Below are 26407 nucleotides of genomic sequence, written 5' to 3'. Positions count from 1 at the left end.
GTTCTGAACTTAGAAAAAAGGCACAACCTTTTGTGAAAAAAAGGCTCAGCCATAGGGTTTAGAGCTTTGGAACCCACTACGGTATTATCCTCTCCATATTCTTCCACATGAACATCATATTAAATTTTGTCACCACCTTCTTTGACATTATAGTGGTATTGTTACCATGTTCTTCCACATTGTGGTGGTATAATGTGTACTTACTTCCTGGACCTCCATAACTAAAGGTGCACCTACTTCCCCTAGCTATCTGTGTGGGCCTAGGTACCGTCATATTCTGATTGTGGACTCCGGCCACCACAGCCATACCTTTACTGCTAGAGTTTTTCATGACATACTTGGGGACCTTGTGCAAAGTGGTTAAATGGTCGGGTTTGACTAATGGGAAAATGGGGTATTGAAGCAAAGATGGGAAGAAAGAGGAAGAGGAAGGCACAAAGTAGAAAGAGGAAGAGGAAGGTACTGAGGAGAAAAAGGAAGAGGAAGGCACATACTTATAAATTGATGAACAAGGGTTTGCCCAGCGAACCACTCTGTCGGGTAAGTAATAGGTAAACATCGAGCAAAGGTTGAGTTGATGGATATTTATTACATGTCATTATTGGGCTTTTGACCACCAACAGTACACTTAGCTAACGAACAATGTTGTCGGGCAAACCCTTCCTAGTCGACAAATACTTAATTTGTTGGGTAAACCCTCTGTTGTTGCGTGCCTTTATTTGCATCTTCACGCTAAAATATTGCCCGACAACGTATTACTTGCCCGACAACAATTGTCCATCACGTAAAATTTTTGAGTAAACCCTAAACGTTGACCATCTTCACTCTACCAACTAAAATATTCGTCAGAGAAAGTCCTTTACGAAATTTGTTCCGTCTCGTAAATGTTTGTAAGAACAAGCCCTATTTTCTAGCAGTGAGCATTTCATTCTATTATGTTAGGTCTCACTTTGTATCTTATTTATTTACAACCAATTATTTATTTACGACATCATACGATTATGAACATTTTGCAAAATAACTTACGCACACAAAACACATATCATTGACCCATGAACTTAAATAATGGTTGAGATTATCAGAGTCTGTAGGAGTTTTGAGACCTTTATTGTCCCACATCGGGAAACATTGGCATTTATATAGGTCCAATCTCTTATCCTAAACCCTATATAGCTCTTAGAAAGAGTTGTGTATTTTCAAATACACTCAACAAGTATTTGAAAGGGCATGAAACAACCTATATATTTGCAATCACTGTTTCCAAATAAGTTTTATCCTTTCTTCCTCCTTCTCTTCCATACAAAACTTCCAGAGAGTAAACAGACAAAACAATTTGCCAGAATTCTATAATCCAGTTCAGGTTATAGAATTAGATAGTTGTATCCTGGTCGAGCAAACGTCGTAGAACCACAAGCATAAGAGTGCGACGGAAATACTGTTCGAATGACATAGCTTAAGCGCTAGCCTCTATCTGTGATTCAATCAAGTTAGTATCATTTTAATTCTTGTATTTATTTCTGCTATTTCATTCTGTATTGCAAGTATATTTTGTTAATAAAGAATTTAGTATTTCAAGTTTTGTTATTTTTATTTATTTCTGAATTGTTCTCCAACAATCTTCGAACAGTATGGAATAATCAGGAATTAAACCTTATTCTGAAAAAGCCTGAGAAATTTAAGGGTGGTGACTTTAAAAGATGGCAGCATAAAATGTTGTTTTATTTGACAACTCTAAATCTGACTAATGTTATGCGTGAGAATGTGCCTAGTGCGGAATGAGATAATATTCTTGCAGAAACTTTGGCAATTATAGATGCCTAGAATCATAATGATTTCCTCTGCAGAAATTATATTCTCAATACATTAGATGATTCGTTGTATGATGTCTATGTGGTGTGCAAAATAGCCAAGGAACTTTGGGAATCACTTGAGAAAAAAAATAAAACAGAGGATGCCGATTCAAAGAAATTTGTTGTGGGCAAATTTTTGGACTACAAAATGGTAGATTCCAAGTCCGCTGTCTCTCAAACTGAAGATCCCCAGGAAATCATCCATGACATTCATGTTGAAGGGATGGTGATCAATAAGTCTTTTCAAGTAGCGTCTTTTATAGAGAAATTACCACCTTCTTGGAAGGAGTTTAAGAATTATCTCAAGCATAAACATAAGGAGATAACCCTCGAGGATCTCATTGTAAGGTTGAGAATTGAGGAAGATAACCATTAGAATGAGAAGAGCCTGGTTTCGAGTATGGAAGCTAAGGCGAATGTTGTTGAAAGAAGTTCATTGAAGCAAATGCCAAAATTCTAGAAAACTAAGAAAAAGGAAAAAAAACTTTGTCCCTGCTGTGAAAGGCAAAGACTTCAAAAAAATTGAGGGAAGTTGTTGGGTTTGTGGAAAGTTGTTGGGTTTGTGACAGAAATATGTTCTCTTCGTACCAGAAAGCCGAAGGGAACGAGCAGCTATTTATGGGAAATGTGTCTGCATCTGCTGTGGTTGGAATAGGGAAATGTGTTCTGAAATTCACTTTTGGAAAGGAATTAACCCTCCTTGATGTGCTGCATGTACCCGATATAAGGAAGAATCATGTTTCTGGTCCTATCCTTTGTAATAAGGGATTCAAACTAGTTTTTGAGTCCAATAAGTTTGTATTAACTAAATGGGGAATGTTTGTAAGAAAGGGTTAACTTGCTAATGGATTATTCAAACTGAATATACTTGCTAATGCTATGAATGAAATAAATAACACTTCTGCTTATATTGTTGATTCATTTACTTTATGGCACTCTAGGCTAGGACATGTAAATTTTCGTTCTCTTTTTAGAATGCATAATTTAGGTTTGCCGCCCAAACTTGATTATTTAGATACTGTTAAATGTGAGACTTGTACATAATCGAAATTTGCAAGTCAAAGCTTTAAATCAGTGCATGAAAAATCCAATGATTTGCTAGATTTAATTCATATTGACTTGTGTGATTTTAGATCATATCCAACTCGTGGTGGAAAGAACTATTATGCAACATTTATAGATGATTTCAGTAAGTATTGTTATGGTTATTTACTTCATAGTAAAGATGAGACATTGGATATGTTTAGGACATATAAGACAGAGGTTAAGAATCAACTTAACAAGAAGATTAAAGTCTTAAGGTCCGATAGGGGAGGAGATTATGAGTCTCATACCTTTGCTAAATTTTGTGCCACACATGGCATAATTCATCAAGCAACAACCCCTTATACACCGCAACAAAACGGTGTTGCCAAACGAAAAAAAATAGGACTTTTAAAGACATGATCAATTTCTTGTTGAATAGCTCTGGGCTTCCACACAATTTGTGAGGTGAAGCTTTACTTACTGCATATAAAATTTTGAATCGAATTCCATCTAAAACGAGAAAGGAGTCACCATATGAATTATGGAAAGGGAGAACCCCCCCCCCCCCCAACTTTTAAATTGCTTAAAGTGTAGGGTTGCCTAGCAAAAGTACAAGTCTCATTGTCAAAAAGAACAAAATTAGGGCATAAAACTAGAGATTGTGTTTTTATTGGTTTTGCATTTAATAGTTCAGCTTATAGATTCTTAGTTTTTCATTCCGAAATAAGCGATATACATGTCAATACTATTATAGAATCTACAAATGCAATATTTTTTTAGGATACATTTCCATACAAAATGGGCAAGTCTAATTTCTTTAAAAAGAGATTACATGATGATGTATCTGAGGTTAATGACGAACCAGGAGAACATGATGATGGTTCATCCTCATCTAGAGTTCAAGAAGAAGAAGAACTTGAACCTAAAATGAGTAAAAGGACATAAATTCGAAAAGACTTTGGGCCTGATTTTGTGACCTTATTAACTAAGACAGAACCTCAATTATTCAAGGAAGCCATGTCGATTCCTAAAGCTCCATTTTGGAAGGATGCAATTAACAGTGAAGTAGATTCCATTATGAAAAATCATACATGGGAATTAGTCGATTTGTCCCCTGGTAATAAGCCAATTGGGTACAAATGGATCTTTAAGAAGAAATTAAAACCAGATGGTACAATTGACAAATATAAGACTCGCTTGGTAACTAAAGGATACCATCAAAAACATGGTTTAGATTGCTTTGATACATACTCGCCTGTAATGAGAATTACTTCGATAAAATTGTTGATTGTTATAGCTACACTCCATAACATGGAAATACATCAAATGGATGTAAAGACGACATTTTAAATGGAGGCTTAGATGAGGAAATATATATATGGAACAACCCGAGGGGTTTGTGTTAAAAGTCAGGAACACAAAGTTTGTAAACTTGTGAAATCGCTATGGGCTTAAACAAGCTCCAAAGCAATGGCATGAGAAATTTGACCATACTATGATCACACATGGGTTTAAGATAAATGAGTGTGATAAGTGTGTCTACACAAAAACTCAAAATAATGCTTGCGTTATGTTGTGTTTATATGTAGATGATATGCTTATAATGGGAACTAACAATGAGATAATAAAATGGACCAAGAAGATATTGAAATCAAGTTTCGATATGAAAGATCTTGGTCTAGCTGATGTGATTCTTGGTATGAAAATCAAAAGAAACCAAGAAGGTTATATTCTTACACAATCCCATTATATAGAAGCTACACTTAGGAAATATGGTCATTTGGAAAGTAAAGATGCGATCACTACTTTTGATGTCAATAGCAAACTAAAGAAAAATAGTGGTGATGCTATATCTCAACGTGAATATTCACAAGTTATTGGAAGCCTTATGCACATTATGAACTATACAAGGCCTGATATAGCATACTCAGTGAGTAAACTAAGTAGATAAACATGCAACCCGAGGCATGATCATTGGGAAACTTTAATTTGAGTATTGAATTATGGATTGCATTATATGGGGTATCCTCCTCTGCTTGAAGGATTTACTGATGTGAATTGGATATCCAATAGTACTGATACAAAATCCACAATTGGATATGTATTTACTTTGGGAGGAGCAGCAATATCTTAGAAATCTTCCAAACAAACGTGCATAGCCCCAATCAACGATGGAATCAGAATATATAGCTCTCGATAAGGCTAGAGAAAAAGCTGAGTGGCTAAGAGATTTTTTGGAAGATGTTCCCATATGGCCTAAACCTATAACGAAAATACGTATACACTGTGATAGTTTAGCTACACAATATCGAGCTAAAAACAGAGTATACAATGGGAAGTCTAGACAAATTAGACATGGCTCTCTAGTGGTGTAATTTGTATTGACTATGTTAAGTCAAAATATAATATTGTGGATCCGCTTACTAAAGGTTTGTCTAGAGAGCAAGTTAACCATACATCGAGGGCAATGGGTTTAAAGTCAATAGAGTAAAATGAAACTGGCAAACAAAAACCTAACCTAGTTGATTGGAGATCCCATGGTCTAGGTTTAATAGGCAAACTGCTTTGGCTAGATTCAAAGAAGAAACACACTTACATACCCATTCCTACGATGGAAGAAGTGTGGCGGTTGCTGATGGGTGTAGGATACATTAGTTTAATGATATTGATACTTGTAAATCAAGTGGATTAGTGGCAGCCTCTTCTTAATCAATATCACCTATATGAGAGTAAATGTGGGGTTGCATTTATGACAATTATATGGTTACGTTCTCTAAAGCTCTCATGAATCCAGGATTTGTTCAGGACTAAAAAGAACACAAACGTATGAATTTGTGATGTATTGGCGTGCCATATGTTTTGTTTATTGTCTTGGTTTACTGTGGAGATGAACAGTTCAAGATTTTATATTCACTGCGTCATCTAGTAAATCTGATAAGTATATACTAAGGTAGGTTCAAGTCCAAAAGACACATCTCCTAATGTATGTCACATCTATTGTTTACTCTCGTATCTTAGTTTCTCTAGGACCAAATAGTCGTCTAAAAAATGTGGGGTATTGTCGGAGTTTTGAGACCTTTATTGTCCCACATCCGGAAACATTGAGTTCTCAAAGGCCTTTATATAGGCCCAGTCCTTGATACTAGTAGTTAAGATTTGGACCATTTGGAAAATGATTAAAGGTTTGGGTCTTATGATTGTGTGGATTAGGTTTGTATAATATAGCCTAATACAATTAATATTAATTAATCAAGATAAGGGCGTTGCGGCACTTGGGGCCTTGGAAGTTAAAATTAATCAAAGTTCATTAATTTTAATTTCAGATTAAGTTTTTTAATTAACATATTAATTTAAAAATAAAATAAAACGTTTTGATTAAGAGACACATCTCTTAGAAAGAGTTGTGTATTTTCAAATACGCTTAACAGGTATTTGAAAGGGTGTGAAACAACCTATATATTTGCAATCATAGTTTCCAAACAAAATTTATCCTTTCTTCCTCCTTCTCTTCCATACAAAATTTTCAGAGAGTAAACACACAAAATAATTCGCCAAAATTCTATAATCCAGTGCAGGTTGTAGAATTAGATAGTTGTGCCCTGATCAAGCAGACATCGTAGAACCATAGGCACAAGAGTGGGACGGAAATACTGTTCGAATGACATAGCTGAACCGCTAGCCTCTATCTGTGATTCAATCAAGTTAGTATCATTTTAATTCTTATATTTATTTATTTATGTTATTTCATTTTGTATTGCAAGTATATTTTGTTAATAAAGAATTTAGTATTTTCAAGTTCTGTTATGTTTATTTATTTCTGAATTGTTCTCCAACAGAGTCAACCCATGTGGAACCACAATGAATAAGGTGATTGTAGAATAAAGTGAGGTGATAATGTCTATCTGTCAAGTCTTTACATGATGAAGATAGAGGTTTCTTAAGGAGACTCCTTTAAAAGTGGCATTTTTTATGGACTCTCTGTCACTTCATATTTTTTGCATAATGTTTTATAATGTTGGCACGAAATTGACATTAAACTGTGAGATGGCAGAGAATCCAATGAAGAGTCTTATTTTAAGAGAGTCTCCTTAATATTTCTCGAGGTGCCATATATTCCTTTTGAACTCTGGACAACTAAATAAAGTTCCCCCCTCCCTCGCAGTCGCAATTCACCCAACACAATCATCGGGGGCGATGGAAAAATAGAGTTGCCCCACCCTGGTCGCAATTCACCCAATACAACCATGGGGGGCGATGGAAAAAAACAGAGTTGTGGATCAGACGCTGGCGAAATTTCCACCATTGACTGAGATGTTTAGTCGACTCTTTCCTTCTTGACGGAGTCCGAACTCCTACGAACGAGCAAACAAGGAGGAAAGAGACCCTAGCAAATCGTCATAATTAGTGGACAAGTGTAAGCTTTGCAGCCTGATAATATGGAGTAATGTGCACAATGTTTCTTGATTATGATTTTATTGTTACACCTAAAAGCGTACTACAAAACGTTGAATGAAATTCGATTGTTGTGCAAGTAAATTTGGGGTTCAGATAAAACTATTCTTCAAAATTTAAGCCGGACATTGTTTTAATTGGGTTGTAAAACAGGTGGTGGTAAAATCTCCATTTTGTAAATTTTGTGCAATCCATGCAACTTGAGTGTCTCTTTTTTTTGTTTCTTCTAATTTATTATTAAGTTTTTCGTTTGTGAATATATACGAGGGATGCTACCAATTTTTGAATTTAGACATGAGAAATATTATTGGCACTTCAAAAATCTCATTCTACATTCCTTACAAGAGTTTTTTTTCTTTTTTTTTTTTAAATATGGAAAGTTTGGAGTGTAGAATGAGATTTTTAGAGTGCCATTAACAATTATCTCAGACATTTTCACTTCTTTATGTTTTTTACAGAGGCACGTGCCACTCAAATAGATAAGTCACAAAAAGACCATAGAGAGTTTTTGGTGCAGAAGATTTGAAATATATACTGGTAGCATGATTGTTATTGACCTTTTTATGTGGCATTGATGTACTTTTATTTTTCCATTATAGACATGATTCTATATTTTGGATTTCTGTGTCATGAGATTTTTTAACTTTTATTTGCTTTTGGTTTTAATTAATTCAGTTTTGCTCTTTTACGGTTTTTATGTCCACCCCTATTAACTAAAAAAGGTATCCCATTACATTGACGGAAGACTAATTCTTCTCCTCATGCAACTCGGTGCCACATGATATGCAGTGTACTTTTGGCCTCCCTATCAAATAGTACACCATAATAGATTTTGTGGCCAAAAAAATTGAGTCATTAGAGTTCAAACTCAGGTTGACCCTTCAACCCTAAAACTAGTATTAATCTCTACATAGTAAATTTGTAATCTAATATTATGCAAATGAAACTTTAGTAATCTAACATTGACAGAAGGCTAATTCTTCTCCTCATGCAACTCGGTACCACATGATGTGCAGCGTACTTTTGGCCTCCAGATCAAATAGTACACCATAGTAGAGTTCGTGACCAAAAAAATTGCAGTCATTCGAGTTCAAACACATGTTGACCCTCCAACCCTAAAACTAGTATTAATCTCTCCATAGTAAATTTGTAATCTAATATTATGTAAATGAAATTTTAGTTTGACCCAAAAAAATATTAATGAAATTATACAAGAACATAATGGTCCAAATCAGATTAGTATCAGCATTGATTCCATATGATTCATGTATAAGCCAGAAAACGGATCATCACGCATGTTTCATGCCCCTAAGCTAATTTCTTAATTATCTAAGAAAATAATACTATAATATACAGATAAAAAAATTGCAACTAATTCCATAACTGTAATAACTGAAATGGTATCAGAATATGTATTTTAATTTGGAGTCAGATTTGTTCCCTCTGTGGGAGAGAATCTGATACGAGTTACATGGGGACACATGTGATCACATGAGGTTTGGAGTTAGGGTTCAGAAATTGGTCAACAAATTGCTTTTGTTGAAGAAATTCTACCAAAGCATGTGCTTCGAAGCTAAATAATTAAATTGGTGAACCAACCCATAAGAATAATACTTAAAATAATACATTCATATCCACACTGTTGTGAAATTGAGAATATATGAGTAACGGAATATAAAATAAATAAGACACAATATTTACGAGGTTCAGCAAGAATGCTTACATCTTCGGGACCGCAATAATACTCTCTCGTTATCTAAAATAATAGGAGTAAAAGATAACCTTTACTATTTTTCTTTACTCTTCAATTTTCTTTTTGTTGCTAGTGGCCTTGGCTGTCATTATATGGACAAATGAATAGGTAATTACATCATTGCTTACACAAGCATGATGACATTGCTCACAGGGGCATGATGTCATCCACTCAAACCAAATAATGGACATCTATATTTACAACACACACAAATTTGTCTTCTTGTTTAAGATTTACCCAAAACAAGTTGGATGCCAAGTGTGGCTGAACAAACGGGGTTGGAGAAACAAATTGGTATGAACTCGTCATCTACCAAATTTAGATTTGAAATATCTCATTTACAAATGAAGAGAAATAACACCAGACCGTAGTACCAAGTAGACTTGGTTATTTAAAAGTTCGTAATTGTCAAACGCAGCCGTTTACAAAAAGTGTCCCGCAAGAAATCCTCTTTATGTGAATTTTGTGAAATTTGGTATTATTGCTCTGCTAGGCTAGTGCTTGTTCTAGCCTGACCCGTTGTACACCTCTAGTTATCCATTGTGATCTCAAAACTGGCAACATTATATGCTCCACGCAGCAATGATGTCAAAAATTACAGAACAGAACGCATAGCTAAACAAGTGTGCGACCAAACGTTATATGAACAGAACGTTGAAAAATGAGTTTACAATTCAAAACTTGTAGATTCCGTATGAGCTCCGTTCTCTAAAACACTTGATTTGAAATCTAAGGAATCATGGTATCAATCATTGGAATTGATATCAAGCATTCATATTAAAAACACTAAAAGCGCATTCATGTATTCTTCATCCTTGATGTAAACTTTAAAGACGAGTGACCATATTCCTTGGTCTCCATAGGACGAAGAGAACATCACTGATCTGTACATACATCAAATCCACAGTAACAGTTCAATCAAACAGATGTGCCTGCAACAGGTTTTGTTCAAAGCAATCAGGCAAATCCACTATATTTACCTTGTACCGTAGTACATTCTACCACTTTGTACAAATGAAGATTCGGGGCAGGAGCAGTAGTTTTGAGATCACTCCCACCAAACTGTTCTTCCCTGCTACCATCCCTATAAAGAATGCTCCCTCGATGTCGAATTACAAAATGAAAGCGAACTCTGAAACCTATCCTGCCCCTTTACCTATCCCAACCAGCCTAATATAAGTTTACAATTCTAACTGGAAATAAGAATACCACACCCAGGTCAATGGAAGTTACAATGAAGAAAAGCACCTGAAGTGGCGAAAAATTTGGGGCGGATTTACAGGAGTTGAAAGAATTGAAGCTTCGGTTAAATCCTTGTCAAAAACGTGTACCACAAAGAGGAAGATTGTGGAAGTGACTGCCTTACTCCTGTAAAAATTGGAAGTCTGGATTCTCCGAAAGTTCTGTGGGAGGTTTTACATCTGAATAGCTCTGGTCTTGCATGGAACTCGATATATCTTCAATTGAAAAAGGAATGCTGCATTCACAAAGCATGGTTAGTAGAAGTTTCCAACATCAGCATTCATAAACGGAAATAAAACAAAGAAAAGAGACTTCCTAACCTGGAATTGTCATCCAGCAAGAAGGAGCTGCTATCATCACTGCTGGAGTCATCTGTCATTAGAAAGTTCATGCTGGAAATGACCTGCAAAAGGAAAGCAGTTTCACTATGTCAGACTATTATGATTAAGCTTTGCAGTTTCCAATCAAATTTTCAGTTTTCTCAACTCACATCAGGGGAAACACTTTGCGTGTTGTAATCATCATCCAAAAATAGTGTGCATACTCTATGAAGTTGTTGAACACTCAAGACCTGAAGAGAGAAGCATAAATGAGCTAGAGACAGTGCAAACAAGAAAATCAAATTTATTTGTAAATGAACCGAAGTCTATTAACAGGAATCCACAGCTTCAACCAGATGCGGACAAAAAATTCATTTCATCTTCCAGTTTCACAGAGAGACTTACAGGGCATAGGTCATTTGTTAGTTCATCATAGGAGATTCTGGACTTTTGGTGTAGAACCTGCAGAGATCAAATAAGTCTTCAGTTCAGAACTAGCTAACAACCAAATGAAAATAGATTAGCAGATGAATTTCCAATTTGAATTCAGTACGGTGCCCATTAATTTAATTAATAACCATCTTTGTACAGGAAAACGTAATCATGAAATAAGGTGACTACATTTCTCCACATTTCAATTTCAAAAATATAGAGAAAATTCGACAAAAGCAATCCTTCATTCCTTAAATAAATGAGTGTCAGAAATGTTGCTACTTGCACAATGAAAAATCAAAGTTTGGATACTTTGGAACAATTCAAATGCATACAACCTACAAGTTGACAAGCAATGCAAAACACATTATACAAATCTGTGATGGGAGATAAGCAAGAAAGGGAAATCCATGCCAATTTTAACTCTCTAGAGTTAACACAATTGCTCCATCTGCTGTATTTGAGTATAACGATGTTAACAGTTACAAAATTCATAACATTGTCACATTTCTTCCTTATCTGGTCTTATATTCCTCTTGATGAATAAGAAATATTTTTATTTTCATAATCCTTATATTTTTAATAACAAAGCATAAAGATTTAAATAATAAATGGTTATTAATATTTCCAGTCTTTGCATAAATATTAAATACCAGTTGGTGTGAATTGTACAACAACTACCAACAAGAACCATCAGAAGCAACACAACCGAGAAACGTACCAAGAATCCTACAGCCTGCCTAACATATTTGAGTTCATCCCATGATGAGGCAGCATACTGCAATGAGATGAAACGTCAACCAGAAATGATCAAAAGAAAGAATGATGGAACAACCAAAACTATTTTCAAGATGGAAGGCAGGGAGGATTGTAGGGACTTAAAAAAATTGAAAATTAACCTTTCACTGCTGGTAAGTTTAAAACAGTACCTCTTCTTTTGCTAGGCTACACCATAGCTCCAATTCAGCTAGCCCATTCTTCACATATTGGCCATTGCTGAAGGTGCAGCACTCTCGACGAAGAAGAAGGCTGCAGCAGAATCAAGCAATAAATCAGCCACAAGTTAACCAGGTCATATTTAATTTTTGTAATATTTATTGACAAATATAAGAGAGTAACTTACCTATTAAAAATCTGTACATTGATGTATGAGAACATTTGAGTAAATATCTTCTGAACAATAATTGGAGGCACCTGAAAGAAGGTCATTCATTGGATTAAAATGCCGCAAGGGGATACTAACCACCTTAAAAGTGTCATGAATATTGCTTACACAATTTTCTTTAAATGTAGTGAGAAACCCATTAAGATTTGCGATGATGCTATTCCAAGGATTAGCCCGAGGACTGTTCCCAGTTGATCCTTCAGGTGATTTTGAAACACCACCTTTTGCCGTTTTGGGTGCCTGAATCATCAAGGAAACACATGACCCAACTTAATTAAATGATACCATAAAATATAATAAACTGAAATGTTTCATGTAAGAGATCTCTAGCATATTTAACCTCAATGATTCATCAATCAAAGCTAATTCTTGGCAACCAAATTTTTGAGACATCAACCACATTACCTAACTTGCATTCTCACCAACAAAATGAATCACAAACCTAACCAAACCAGTATAGAAGGCATCCGTGTTAACATAGCATATGGTAAAAATTTCCTGCCCTTGGCAAAAATTTATGAAAATGACCAGAGGTAATCTTCACACTAGCATTTAAATCACATGCCTACTTCTAGAAGGTATGAATCCAGGAGTATAGCAAAAGTTAACAGGAGAAATTAAAGCTGAAAGCAATTACTATTCCATCCTAGGACTTAAAAGGATGTAAGAACTGCTAAAAACTCATGCCAAGTTCCAATGGTGTAATGCCAAACTTCATTGTACCTGGATGCAAGAAGAAAGATGAAGTGACAATTCCTTCTTCAAATTGTCTCGGACGATTCCATATATCTTTTCTACATATGCTGTAAGTTGCTGCTTAAAGAGCAAAGCTGGATACTTGGCCTCAACCTGACGTACTAAATCAGAAGCACCAACTGAAAGATTGGCAGAAGAAGATCGGAAGCCCTACAAAGCAAGAACATCATATGACAACAGGCACAAGAAGAAAGAAATCATATACCCAGAAAAAAAAAATCAAAATGATACATGAATAAAATAGATTTCATTACTTGGGTCATCCTTCCAAATAAAGATGTAGGGGTAGGAGGCTTTCGTGGAGCAGTTCTTAAACTCCGCTGGAGCAAGAACAACAATGTAGATGTATTGGAAAGCCAATAAGCCATATGATCATTGTTATCCTGGTCCTGTAAAGAAACATGTCATCAAACTCAAGTTCCGAAAACAGTGCAGCATAAAGTCCCAAATTGCTTTGGACCCCTGCATTTCTTAAAAAACCAAATCTTGTTTTCTCTTGATAGCTTCAAAAGCTTTTATTTTATTGATTTGGTTAACCACTATAAATATGTGGTTATCCACTTAAATAAATAGTGGTCCTTCATGAATATGTGGACACATCTTTAGAGAGTTTCCTGTGTGCTATACAAAATTCAACAGTTCGTATTCAGATTCAAGTAATTGATAGTAACCCAAAGAAATCACTGAGGGAAAGCACCCCCCCCCCCAAATTAAATTAGAATTCATGATCAAATACACTCATCAGTTAGCATAGAAGTCTTGTCAAAAAAGTTCAATGCAACAGAGTTGTGAAAGGGTCTAACCCCCTATCTGCTTTGATGACTGGTTCAGTTCTAATACATTAGTAAAACAAAATTTATAATGGATATTAATTTACCTCAATTGCAGAACCAATTATCTGAATAAGTCGGTCAAATACACTAGTTTTTTCCGCTTCAAATAATCTCCAGTGCAGAAGACATTTGTATGTTGTTATTGCTGCAACTGGCTTTCCTTCACTGAATCCAAGATTACCTGTCACTAATTTCATAAGAGTATCTACACCCTCCTGCACCACATAGATGAATAATACAGAAGCAGAATAAGCTTCAAGAGAAAAAGTAAAGAAAAAATAAAATAGATAAGAGTAAAACCAAATAAAAGAAAATCAACAAATTGGAAAGAATGACTTGCTTCTCAAATACATACATGTTGCCTTTCAATTTGGGATCTCCTGAAAGACTCTGAGCCAAATTTCTTGGACGGTGTAGTTCTCAGTGGTTCCTACATTAAATCAAACCTTAGGATCGTACAAAGAACAACAAATAAACAGCTATGGTAAACAACACTTGATTTAAATTATTCACTTACATGATGACCATTCCCCAAAGGCTGCAATTATAGGGGGAGAAACAAAAATCAATAAAATGTTCTTAGCAGGACCAATGCAAAAAAAAAAAAAAAACATTCTTGTGGGAAGCCTACCTGAGCTGGTGCTCCAGCCAAATGCTCTGACATTTTCATAGAAGCTGACATCTTTAATGCTTGCTGACGCAAAATATGGTCCTCGGTTTCCATGTCAGAAAGTTTTTCTTCTAGCCTGAGGAATGATACAGGCAACAAACTATATTAGAATAACAAAGCACAATTAAGCATATAAATTAACTATTCAATTAATTGACTGAGTAATAATCAGTGATGCATCCTAATCCAATTTGACAGAAGTCGAGAAAGAACCTCTGCATGGCAGTCTTCAAATCAATTATCTTCGATTCTGCCTCCGTAGCCTGCTTGAGCCGCTGTTCACTAAGCCTACTTGTTTCTTCAAACTTTTTCTCTGTTTCATCAATCTTCTTTTCCAGTGAATCTACCAGGGCCTGAAAGATCAGAGCTAAAAATCATTAAGAAAAAAGAAACAAGGCAAAAAAACCTCAGACAATTGTGTACTTGAAAGCAATCACAAACTAATCACTTTATATACCTGAAATACTAAAACCGAAAAAGCATATGAGAGTTTCAGTGCCTTTACCTTAAGCTGCTCATTTTCGGCAGTAAGCTTATTGACTATTTCCTGATCCACAACTGAAATCTCCTGTACGACTGGCAGTTGTTCAGCTACTTTTGCTGCAGCCTCAGCCGCTTTTGCTGCCTCCTCTGATGCTTTTGCTGCAGCCTCACGTTCCTTCATAAGCAGGGATTTAGTTTCTTGAAATTCGAGTTGCATCTCTTTCAAAGCAGACTGCAACTTCGCATTTTCCTTTGTTTTGGCCTCTTCCATGTCAGCCTGCATTTAAAGAATCCCTCTCTTGTTATGCATATACCATATTTTTTTCAGACTTGATATATAGAAGTCAAAATATATTTATTGCTCTTGTGCTTCTTGTCAAACTAAGATCCTTAATCAAGAAGGATCCAAATGGATGTATAAATAACAATTCAAACCAAAGGTACATGGTGAACCAATGATATAGGACAGTACACAAGATGGTGAACCTATGATCTTTGGTGGCCTTTGATGGTAGAAATGCGAACAAATATAAGAGGTTTACAGAATAGGAAGATAAAAAACTTAATCTGAGAGACGATAAAATAGAGAGGAGAAGAGAGTATAAAAATAGATTTGTTATTGATAGACTCTTGCAGTATGATTATTATTTGAACCAAATAAGCTTTATTGTTAGACTTGGAAAGATGGTTTAGTACTAATCCTTTCGAAGAGTACTTTTTTTTTTCTAACTAAAAAGTTGTTACTGCATCAACCAAATTTCATAGAGAACTCCGAGCAGAAAACATAAAAACACAATTCTTCTTCAGCCTACATACAGAATGCTTTTGCAGGCTTACAACCTTAGATCAAACATTCCAAAGGAACGTACATGAGGAAAACTTTATCAAGTGGAAAAGATTGGAGTATTCACCAGGAAATCATATCACCATAGTTTTTTTTGTGGGTAACCTTAGCTGATTGGCATATCCTTCAAATATTGATTAGATGATTGCAGTCGACGTAGCTATGTAGGATAGTATGCATTAACATATTACAGAGAAGATAGGGATCATTACCCTCATTCGCTTCTCCAGTTGCAGGCGCCAGGTTAGCTCTTCAACTTCCTTTTCCAACTTATTTTTGGCTTCTTGGAGAGCACCAGTTTCCTTAGCAGCCTGCAGAAAAAGACAAGTTAATTAAAAAATATAATGCTCATTTTGCATATACACTCTGTTTGAAACCACTGTACATTGGTTTGGAACAAAATTTCAAATATGATACCAGAGAGAGACAGATCGGGCTGGTTTAATGGAGCAGACTTGACCATGATTTTCATTTATTGATACTATTTTTTAGTATGAGTCTTCTAGATGGTGGAACCCATCACTTACACAAGATAAAGGAAGTCCATAAAACCAGATCAGACATGTTTAGCTTTGTTTCTTCTTGTTAAAGAAATCGCCAGTTTTTTAGCCTTTTCAATTGAGTTCTATACTTTGTTATTTCAAACACAAAATATAAATGTATATATAACAAAGTTGTGGACTCAAACCACCAAATGAACTGAAATTTGAATTCCATTGTGTTTCGAACAAGGCCAAAGAAGCATAGAAACTGAGTCAAGATCTTGAGGTGTTTTAGGTTGAGAATTAAACAGTAGAAAAATAGAACTTGGCAAAAGAAAACATACACAAGTGCTAGAGAGAACATTATTGACAGCGGAGCATGATCATTGATCAAACTACAGTTACCTACTCTTGTAGCAAGCTAGCTAAATTAGTAAACTAAATAAAATTTTCACCCTTCAATGAAAACCAACAAATTTAACCAGATTGCGGAAGTGGATCATAGGCAAGACAAAAGCTTGTTAAAGACAAATAACATAGAAATTCATAAAGCACAAGACACCATGAGAAAATACCGCCAGATTGCAACATATGGAAACGAAATTAACAAGCAGACCCACAAAGGTAAGACAAGGCGTCAAAAGAGTAAGCGGAGAAAATCAAACACTGAAAAATTCAGAAGAAAGAAAGAAGGTATCACCATCTTTAGCTTCCGCAACTCTCTACGAGCAACTACTCGTCTCCAACCACATTGTATGGAAATAGCTGCTTTCTTCATCCTCAAATAACGAGCATGTGCTAAGTGTTTCCGGCAATGACTCTGTAATAATATTCTGAATCAATGGGTAAAACAATAAAAGCATAAAAGAGACTACAAAATAAAACCAACAAAGAACTACAACGACCGGCCATAAACTAAAGAAAACCTAAAATATAAATTTCCGGATCAGGATCTGGTACGTTTGGTTTTCTCTTTTGATAGCCTCTCTCTCAATAGAGATTTCTCTTCTCTATCACATGAATTTGGGAAACAAAACAAATCAATAAAATTTATTCATTTTGATAAGCTTTTTTATAACACATTTCCTTATATTGTACAAGAAAAAGATAAAGAAATTGTATTCAGATATTCAGCAAATGAAGAAACCCCGAAAATATCAGAAATCATTGCTATACTAGAAAAGTAATCTTCACCTGTATCACTGTTGCAGCCCTTGTTTTCTTCCTGGAACTAAGCTCCTTACGAGCAGCCAACCCTCGCATACCAATTTGAATACAAACAGCTGAAGAGCACAAGTTTTTATAACCATTCCTAGAAAGATACGAGCGACCATATTTCTGAATAATCACAGAAGCAGCTTCCCTTCTCATGTTTTCATATCGTTGGCGTGCAACTTGTCCTGCAATCAGTCAAAGAAAACAAAAGTTTTAGTAACAGATCTTGGGCTATAAGGCAACAAATCTCCTAGAAGCACAAGGTGAAAATTCTTGCTTACCTCTACATAAGCCTTGGATTTGGATGGCAGACAACCGCAACAAGACAAATTTTTTGCGACATAGGTAGGAGCGAACTTTTCTCTGGATAACGCTAGCCGATCTTCCCAATAACTCACTTCTATATGCATCTAGTTCTGCCATCTGACCAGCCCTGAGGAACACTTTTGTTTTCCCAACCTGCAACAGGAACATATCAGAAATATTGGCCTTGTTAACCCTACAAAAGATTATAGGTCAGGATCATGTAATGATCGGTGATACAAAGCAGCTTGACTCCTGAAAAAGTAGATTTTCCAATTGTAGTGCAGTAGCTTGGTCTTACGTGACAAGAAAAACTGCCGTCCATTTTAAGCAAATGTATGCAGATAAACAACTACTGGAGTGGAAATATAATGAGTTCCCACTTAATCATTTAACCATTTAAAAAAATATGATAACATCTAACTTTAGCTCCAGATAACAGTGTGAAAGAAACAGAACTGTTTGAAATACCTGATATCCCTTGAGGTTGACCTTTTGTAAGAGCTTCTTGCATGCAGTGACCTCATCAACGCTGAAAATAATGAACTAAGAAAGTTAACAGAAGTTTTACATAAAAACAAGAAGAAGAAATTCTGACACTAAAAAAAACAACGATGAAAACTAGCCTACAAAACAATAGAATTGTCTCCATAAAACAGGACCTTAAGTCCAAAGATATTAGAGTATCACAGATCAGTTGTTTTCGAACTAGTGAGAGCTTCTAGACAAGATAAATGTTGAAATTCCAAATATATTGAAGCCCAAAGTGATGATTCAAAACTAACTTTACCCTGCAACTCTTCCATACCAATATAGTTTTCAAAAAACTTGTTTTCCCGCAACCATAAAACTGTTATAGTTTGTGATGCATATGTAGTCCATTACTCTTGTACAACATCAAAAAACACCCATAAAAATGAAAAACAGACAACAACATAGATACATAGTTGTAGCAGTGTTGCATAAATCTTTGTAGTAAATATATAGAACATTAATCATGTTGAGTTCATTGTGCGGTCAATGCAATCAACTGTTGCAGGACACCCACGAAGTTCTACATGGGTAGTGCACATACAGTACATTCATTTCATTGTGTTAACTACAACACGTAGTCAATGGGATCAATTGGCGGAGACATCAATGATGTTCCAGAAAGATAAATAGATAGATCGATAGTCCATTAATGCAGGTTGGGAATTGTGGGATAAGTTCTGGTCACCAATAGACAGCAACATGCATCAAAGCATTACAGAAAAGCCCAGAGTCTAGATTACCTTACAGATGCATGAAAGCGAAGAATATACATATACATATATATAGCCCACTTACAAATGCATGAAATCAAGAATACACACACACACACACATATATACATAGAGAGAGAGAGAGATTAATTGATGTTCAGAGAATTTGGTGAAACTACCTTCCATTTAGAACCTCAGGTGCCAGAATTTTAAAACGACTTGTAAATTCTCCAAAGGTCTTTCTAGTTGGATATCCAGCACAACTAATCCGAATTGCCTCCATTACTCCCTGGGATTAGATACATAACAATTCAGGTTGCATTATTGTGCAAGGCGTAACTGGTAAGATTTTTTTTCTTTTTGGGACTACACAATATGCTTACCCCACAGCAAAGCTGCTGTAAAACAGCGGTATTTTCAAATATGGCAGGTTTGAGTTGATTATTTGGCTTTACACAGCGTATGTAGTGAGGCTCAATGGCACTTAGCGTTTCAAGCAATGATTGCAGTTGTTGCTGTTCAAGAAGACGATAAAGAATAAAAACAAAAGGAACATAAACAAAATTTAATTGATCAGTGAGCATAAGCTTAATTAGAAATTTGGAACAGAAAGGGACCTTGAATCGAGAACCTATTGATGAGAACTTTGATTGTTTGGCAGATTCTTCGGGTAAAGGAGGGAACAAGCCTGAAACAAAAGGGCATTTGGAGGCACTAAGGAGTGCTTGATGCTCTGCAACAACATAATCTTTGTTCTTATCCAGGAAGAACTCTGTTTGATAAGTAACCTGAAAACCAAATTTTCCAACGACATAAATATCAAGCAAGTTGATAACTTCTCCATGGTAGGATTTGATTAGTCTGATGCAGTTTGTACAAGAGGTTAGGGTTGAATTCAAAACTTACATCACCGGCATAATGGCAAATGGTAAAGTCGGTAGGCGACAATTTTGGCTTGTTAAAACGTTTATGGTCTTTAAAAGTTTGATAAAGCTTCTGTGAAAATGTTTCGTGGGTTGATCTCGGGAACATACTACAAAGAATAACATAAGCTTGTCACCAAATCACAAGAAATAGATCAAAATATTTCCTAGTAAATAGTCAACAAGTTGGTATCTAAGGAGGACGGAGGGGGTATCGTATTAATTTTTATATTCCAGTGCATACCAAGCCTCATCCAGAAGAGCAATGATGCCACCGGGCTTCTGAAATAATAAAAGCATATATCAGAAAGAAAGAAAAACACGATATTGCAAGCAAATAAATAATATGTTTAATTCAAAGAAATGAGCAGACCTTAATTAAAATTATTGAAAACTGGCATACCTTTTCAATGAGATCAAGAACATCCTGATTATCGATGAACTCTATGTAACTCCAATCAATTTCTTCTTTAGTATATTCTTCTTGCTCCATCTTGAACACATGCTGTCAAGCAGAATGTTGACACTTAATTGATTAAATGAGAGTAGTCTGGAGGATCCAAGAATACCAAAGAATACTTATTATGTATCCATTCCCACACCTGGTTGAAATGCTGCTGCAATTTTTCATTTGTCAAATTGATACAAAATTGCTCGAAGCTGCACATCAGTTAACGGTTTTGAAATTAAACACGAGAAGTGAACTCAAGAATATAAAAAAAGCAACCAGGCCAACCTAAGAAGTGATAAAGAACAGAGCTGTCACAGAAATGTGTGGGCAGTTAATTTTTGCATGAGTAGATAATGCATAGAAGAAAAGGCTGTGATATCAGTTTAAAGCTTTCTGAACCAGATGTGATAGCATGAATAAAACACTTGGAACATTATTAGAAGCAAAGGCTGTAATATCAGTTGAAAGTTTTCTGAACCAGATGTGACTGCACAAATAAAACACTTCAAACATTGTTCAGGATTTTGGCGTAAAGAAAAAAAAATCTCTGGATTTAAATGGCATCATACAGCCACAAAGGGAGAACTTTCTCGATCAAGATCCCAATCCAAAAAACAGAAGGAATCGATGCAGTCCTCTGCAATAATTTAACCTTTTAAACGATGAAAATAAAGCATACCAGTTAAGCACCTGTTTGTCTTGAAACTCTCGAATCCATAAATATCCAGAACTCCAATCAAATATTTTGAATCAGGATCCTGACCAATAGTGTTGTTTATCTTGTTCACAAGCCTGGGGCAATTAGTTCACCACATTAGGAAAACATTAAGAACTAGATTATATCAATGCAGAATATTTTTTGCTGAACAATGAACTAACTAGTATATTCCTACCAATCAAATAACCTTGAATAAACAATTTTGGCCAATGCATCTCTACTGATGGCTGCAGAATCTGGATCTAAGCTTTTCTTTATGGTCTCATCACGGGTCACCATCACACGTTTGCACAGAGAATCTTCAAGAGATTGCTCATCACACCTAACATAGATTGTAGACAAAAGCTCAGCCATTTACTTAAGAAAACATCAAAAACCACATGTGGATATTTACCAAAAAAAAAAAAACATATAAAGTAATGGACACAAACATGAATAGTTCAGCAGCAGTTTTGAGATGGAACCGAGAGTTATCATCCTTGGGTTCAGAAGAATCAGATTCATTCCCCTTTGCAAAGTTAACGTTGCCTAAATGAAGTATTGCAGCTACAACTCGAAATATTCCATCCTAAAAAAAGCAGAACAAAAGTCAAGATATTTGATAGAATATTTAATGTTCATAAGCAATCCAGTGACATACCTGCTCCTCAGAACTGATCCCAACCACATCCATAGCTTTCCTAGTTGTGAGATACTCCTCTGAATCGTCCACCCCATCCAGCTCATAGCAGTTGGACTGATTTAAATAATGAAATGTTCTTGGATTTCCCAATTTGTACTTCTCAAAATCCTGAATGTGGGCACAAAAAACATGCAAATGTTAAATTTATATGAAGAACTAGTCATGTCATTTTGATAATGAACTGTTCTTAGGTTTAATTATTTCAAACGAAACTCCCACTCTAAATGACTCGGAGTGACACTACCAGCAACAAAAAGTTCACATGAACGCACCAAACAGCTAGTAACAAACTAGAAATCCATATCAATTTTGGAATAGTGAGCACTGAGTAGTAGGATAACTTAGTTAATACAATTAGGATCTATATTATCCAGTGATTTTCTGGTTTTTCTAATTCTAAGTATTTACTTTTTAGCCAAAGAACAATTAATCATGGCTTTCTATTATAGAACCAGACCATATGAAGAATACATTGTATGTGTATAGGAGATCATTTCACCTCTGGAGGTGCAGAACAGAGCATATAAAAGCAATGGTAATTTCTCTCTGGATCAGATACTTGACAAACTCTGGATCGCTCCAATAAATAAGTTCTAATGGCAGCTCCTGAGATTCTCCCTGTTTGATCAAACTGAATCTCCACGAACTTACCAAAACGACTGCAGTTATGTTAAGCTCAATCAGAGTGGGAAATTAACCCAATTGACTAGAAGATACAACAGAAAGATATACAAACTGCTCTCAATAATAACCTTCCACTGTAAGATTAGATATCCCATCAGATTAGACATCCCATCAGACTTATAAAAAGATAATTTTTAATAGTAATCCTGGTAGAAGAAAAAGGAAACAGGTTCCCACCTGGAATTATTGTTTCGGACAGTCTTTGCATTACCAAATGCTTCAAGAACAGGGTTAGACTGCCAATAATAATAACATAAAAAATAAGTGAAGAAATGGATTTTTTTACTAGCGCAAGTCACTTCCCAAAGAAAAGTCATGAATAATAGACATCTCAGATGACAACAAAAATAGAACTGTAATGCTAGTTCCAACTGGATGCGTAAGAACATCATAAACTTGTTACCTCCAATACTTGCTGTTCCACAGACCGCCCCTCCGATACAGCTCTTCCACCCATATAGGCAAGATAACGCATAAGCATCTTTGTACTCTCTGTTTTCCCAGCTCCACTTTCCCCACTGACCAAAATTGCCTGGCTTATTCCCTCGTTAATCATCTGTCTGCATTAAAAAATAAATAAAAATTTATTGAAGTTGCACCACACAGTCAAAAGGTGAAGCAAATGGCAAAGTTCAACAAAGTACCTATAGGCAGCATCAGCAATAGCAAAAGGGTGTGGGCTCAGCTCACCTAAAGCCACACCTTTATACTGTTCCATCATATGATTATCATATAAATGAGGTAGTCTCCGGAAGGGGTTCACAGCTATCAATATACTTCCTGTATAAGTCTGGAAACACAACTACGGAGTTTAGCTCTGTCTGCAATCAAAGTTATACCTTTGAAAATGAAATTGTCAATCACAGTACTGACTGTGCACAAAAAGTTAATAGATTATCCATGTTTAAAAACCATAGCTGAGAGGTGAAGAGAATGCAATTTTGGCAAATAAATGGCATAGATGACCTTAAGGAATTCACATATATTTGAGTTCAAAAGGATTTAAACTAAAACAAATCTACCAATCGGTCAACAAAGCGGGGGTATGTCTGGGTAGTACTCACATATATTTCGTTTACACAGTATCGACTTTTTAAATTCTGCAAAACCCCTGGTTCATGCAGATAAGCCAACTTAGTCATATCATCTACACCACATTGAGGAAATTCAGGATCCTTTGGGTAGACGCTGGATGCTTTGGCTGTAACCTACAACAAAAGGGGAAAAAATAGTCGATGAGATGATCATGATATTCAATAATACACGAGGATAATCAGTCACTAGTTTTCATGCATATATATATATGCAATAAATATGATGGCTCTGTCTGTGTCAAAGGAAACGTAAATTGAGGAACAGGAAATACATGCAATCAAATGAAAATTGTGTCATTATTCAATCAACAGAGAACATTATTTGATTTGAAGTGGATATATTATGACCCTAAAACATTCTACCAATCTAGTAAGTGCTTTTAACATTATTCGGTATCATTTTTCCTACCAACATGATAGGTCTTTTAAGTCCTCTATGTGATACTTCTTCATTTACATTTTTTTGGTGCTAAACAATGTCATACTGAAGTTCAACATTAAGTTATAAATAGCTATTATACAGCTAACAAAAGCAGAAGCAAGGCTCAAAAGGATTTGGAAAACAAAAGCAGCACTGACCGTCTTCCCTGATGTACAGTTTATTTCAATCTCTTCATCATTGACTCCTACAACTTCGCCATCAATCCAGGCTTCCTCAGAATCCTCAACCCAAACATGAGATCCTACTGCCAAATTGACATTGGCAGCCTGTGTGGACAATGAAATAATTAGCACGTCCATAAGAAAGAGCAAGCCAGATCTTTAATTTTAAAATCACCAAGAAATCGATACACATCAGACATGAAAATCAAGGATTAGACAGTTGTGATACAATTATAATTCTGAACTCAAAATAAGATTCTACAACAAAACTGTGATGTGTTCCTCATTTAGCATACATTGCATTTGAGATACTTAAGAATCGCATTCTAATTGAAGGAAGCATCACACGCCTTATCCAGGAAATCTAAATGCTGGATGCACTTCTGGTGTAGCATTGATAGCATCCATGCATATGGATAAAAGGTGGATTTACAGTTTTAGAAGATCTTTTAGAATCATAATCTTTTCAATTGTCAAGGTAAGAATGAGTGAACCACTAAACATGTTGTAAAAAGAGACTCAATATTTTATTTTTCTTATTGATAAATATTCCATCCAAATGAATCCATAAGGCACTGCCTTAGGACACATGAAGCATGCTAGGGAGTAGCGTTAGTGTTTCAAGCCAGACATCCATTTACTGTCATAATGTCACAATTCTGGCTTGCATTAACTTCACTTCATGACTGAGATTTTTGATCGCTTGCATTAACCTTTGCTTCATGGCTGGTAGGTTAATGCAATTCGAACTCCTGCAATGGCAACAATGCAGCTCTCTTTTACGCCAATTATGTCGAGAAAAGCTAGTAGCGTTATCATGGCGAAAAGTCATTCCTTCAGTAAAATATTTCTAGCCCGACTATCTCCTCTCCTAGTTTACACTAAATTACTCAGAAAAACAGCTAATTTCAATACATCTACATATCTTAATTTTGGTTGACCACGATAAAATAACAAACATTTCCGAAATTTTAACTGCCATAAACTATAATCAAACAGTTCCTACCCCATGTTAGCTCACTGAAGCAATAAAATAACGCCCGTTTCAGCTTAACTGAGCGAGAATCAAGTCGCATTCAGAAAACATCAATGCATTGACCTAGGATTAAGAAATTAAATTGCAAAAGCAGCAAATTGTTCAAAATTTAAATTATTATAGAGAGAAAATTCAAAAACTTGGTGACCAAGAAAATGAGAGAAAGATACCATTGCGGACGAAAAATCTGATTAGATTCAGATCCGAGGCCGAGCTCCCAAAACCCTAGAATCCCTCAGCAACGGCCACGACCCAATGCCGAAAAAACCATGGATTCTTCTCTTCAGAGGGAACCGTACGAAGAAAATCCACCAATGTGTGCCCAAATTATCGGTTTTTCAAATTTCAGAGCTGCAGCAGCACGCATGTAAGAGGACGACAATGTCGCTCCGACTGTACGGAAATCGCGGTTATAAAACTGTATCTGGTGTATGAGGAGGAAATGGAAGAAGGTCTCTCACATGGGAAATGTTGTTGCAGAGGGGTAACAATGGCGGACCTTTTATCCTCCCTGAACGAGAAAGAAGAAGATCCTCTGCAACTATTTTCCCTCTGATTTTCTCTCTCGCTCGCGCTTCCCTTCTGCACTCTCTCTTCCTCGCTGTTGGCCCTCTCTCCCTCTCGCTCCTCGCTTTCTCTCTCTATCTCGCTCGCTCTCGGCCTCTGTTTCGCTTCTGTCTGCCAAAAGCCTAACAACATGAACGCGTAACTCAACATTAAATATGAAGTTACCATATTAACCTTTGCTTGGTCATTTAATTCCGATCAGTGCCCCTTTCCCCAACCTTGTGGAACTACTGATTATTAAGGAAGTATTTATGACCGTAAGGAAGTATTTATGACCGTAAGGCATTATACGTTGATTATAAATAGTGAGAAATTTTATTTTGTATCCAAATGGGTTCAAGCATGCTTTCTCTAGAGAAAAAATAAATAAATATAGTGTGCGTTTAATAAAAGTGTGTAAGTTCAAGTAAGTTCTAACAAGATGGCTTCTCATCTACATTTCATTTGAGACGTCATTTTTCTTATTTTCTGCTTTCCGAAAATATACACTCACTAAAGTATGTGTATCTTACGTTTTATTATATGATAGGGATGAAATTGGTGAAAAAATTGAGATCTAATTGCTATATTTATGACATA

General features: G+C 35.7%; 1 protein-coding gene across 5 annotated transcripts; it reads right to left on the bottom strand.

Moving 5' to 3' along the window:
• Positions 1–9693: 9693 nt before the first annotated feature.
• LOC103935367 (myosin-6) lies at positions 9694–25921 on the bottom strand. 5 transcript variants are annotated; one of them, XR_007252083.1, is made up of 39 exons: positions 25432–25921; positions 24202–24330; positions 23593–23736; positions 23173–23318; positions 22932–23088; positions 22706–22764; positions 22344–22503; positions 21803–21952; positions 21594–21730; positions 21338–21484; positions 21135–21236; positions 20596–20653; positions 20397–20498; positions 20238–20275; positions 19977–20103; positions 19454–19858; positions 19250–19359; positions 18298–18358; positions 17805–17982; positions 17503–17708; positions 17009–17128; positions 16039–16137; positions 15005–15259; positions 14713–14852; positions 14461–14575; positions 14347–14367; positions 14185–14259; positions 13874–14044; positions 13251–13385; positions 12964–13146; positions 12349–12480; positions 12199–12269; positions 12005–12104; positions 11797–11853; positions 11049–11105; positions 10814–10894; positions 10644–10726; positions 10062–10558; positions 9694–9965 (listed from the first exon to the last, which is right to left on the bottom strand). XR_007252083.1 is itself a non-coding variant. In XM_048567721.1 (39 exons), the coding sequence occupies exons 1-39, from the start codon at positions 25432–25434 to the stop codon at positions 10444–10446; spliced, it is 4527 nt and encodes a 1508-aa protein (XP_048423678.1). In that variant the 5' UTR covers positions 25435–25921; the 3' UTR covers positions 9942–10443. The 5 variants fall into 5 exon arrangements, 3 of the variants coding, with proteins under 3 accessions (XP_048423678.1, XP_048423679.1, XP_048423677.1); XR_007252084.1 differs by having other exon boundaries at positions 9942–10237; positions 10330–10558; XM_048567721.1 differs by having other exon boundaries at positions 9942–10558; positions 19454–19585; positions 19688–19858.
• Positions 25922–26407: the final 486 nt, after the last annotated feature.

This window comes from the organism of the source record quoted next, unplaced genomic scaffold, assembly GCF_019419815.1.
Source record: "Pyrus x bretschneideri cultivar Hongxiangsu unplaced genomic scaffold, Pyrus_bretschneideri_v1 Contig46, whole genome shotgun sequence".
NCBI lineage: Eukaryota > Viridiplantae > Streptophyta > Magnoliopsida > Rosales > Rosaceae > Pyrus > Pyrus x bretschneideri.
This window is presented reverse-complemented; position numbering and strand designations above follow the sequence as displayed.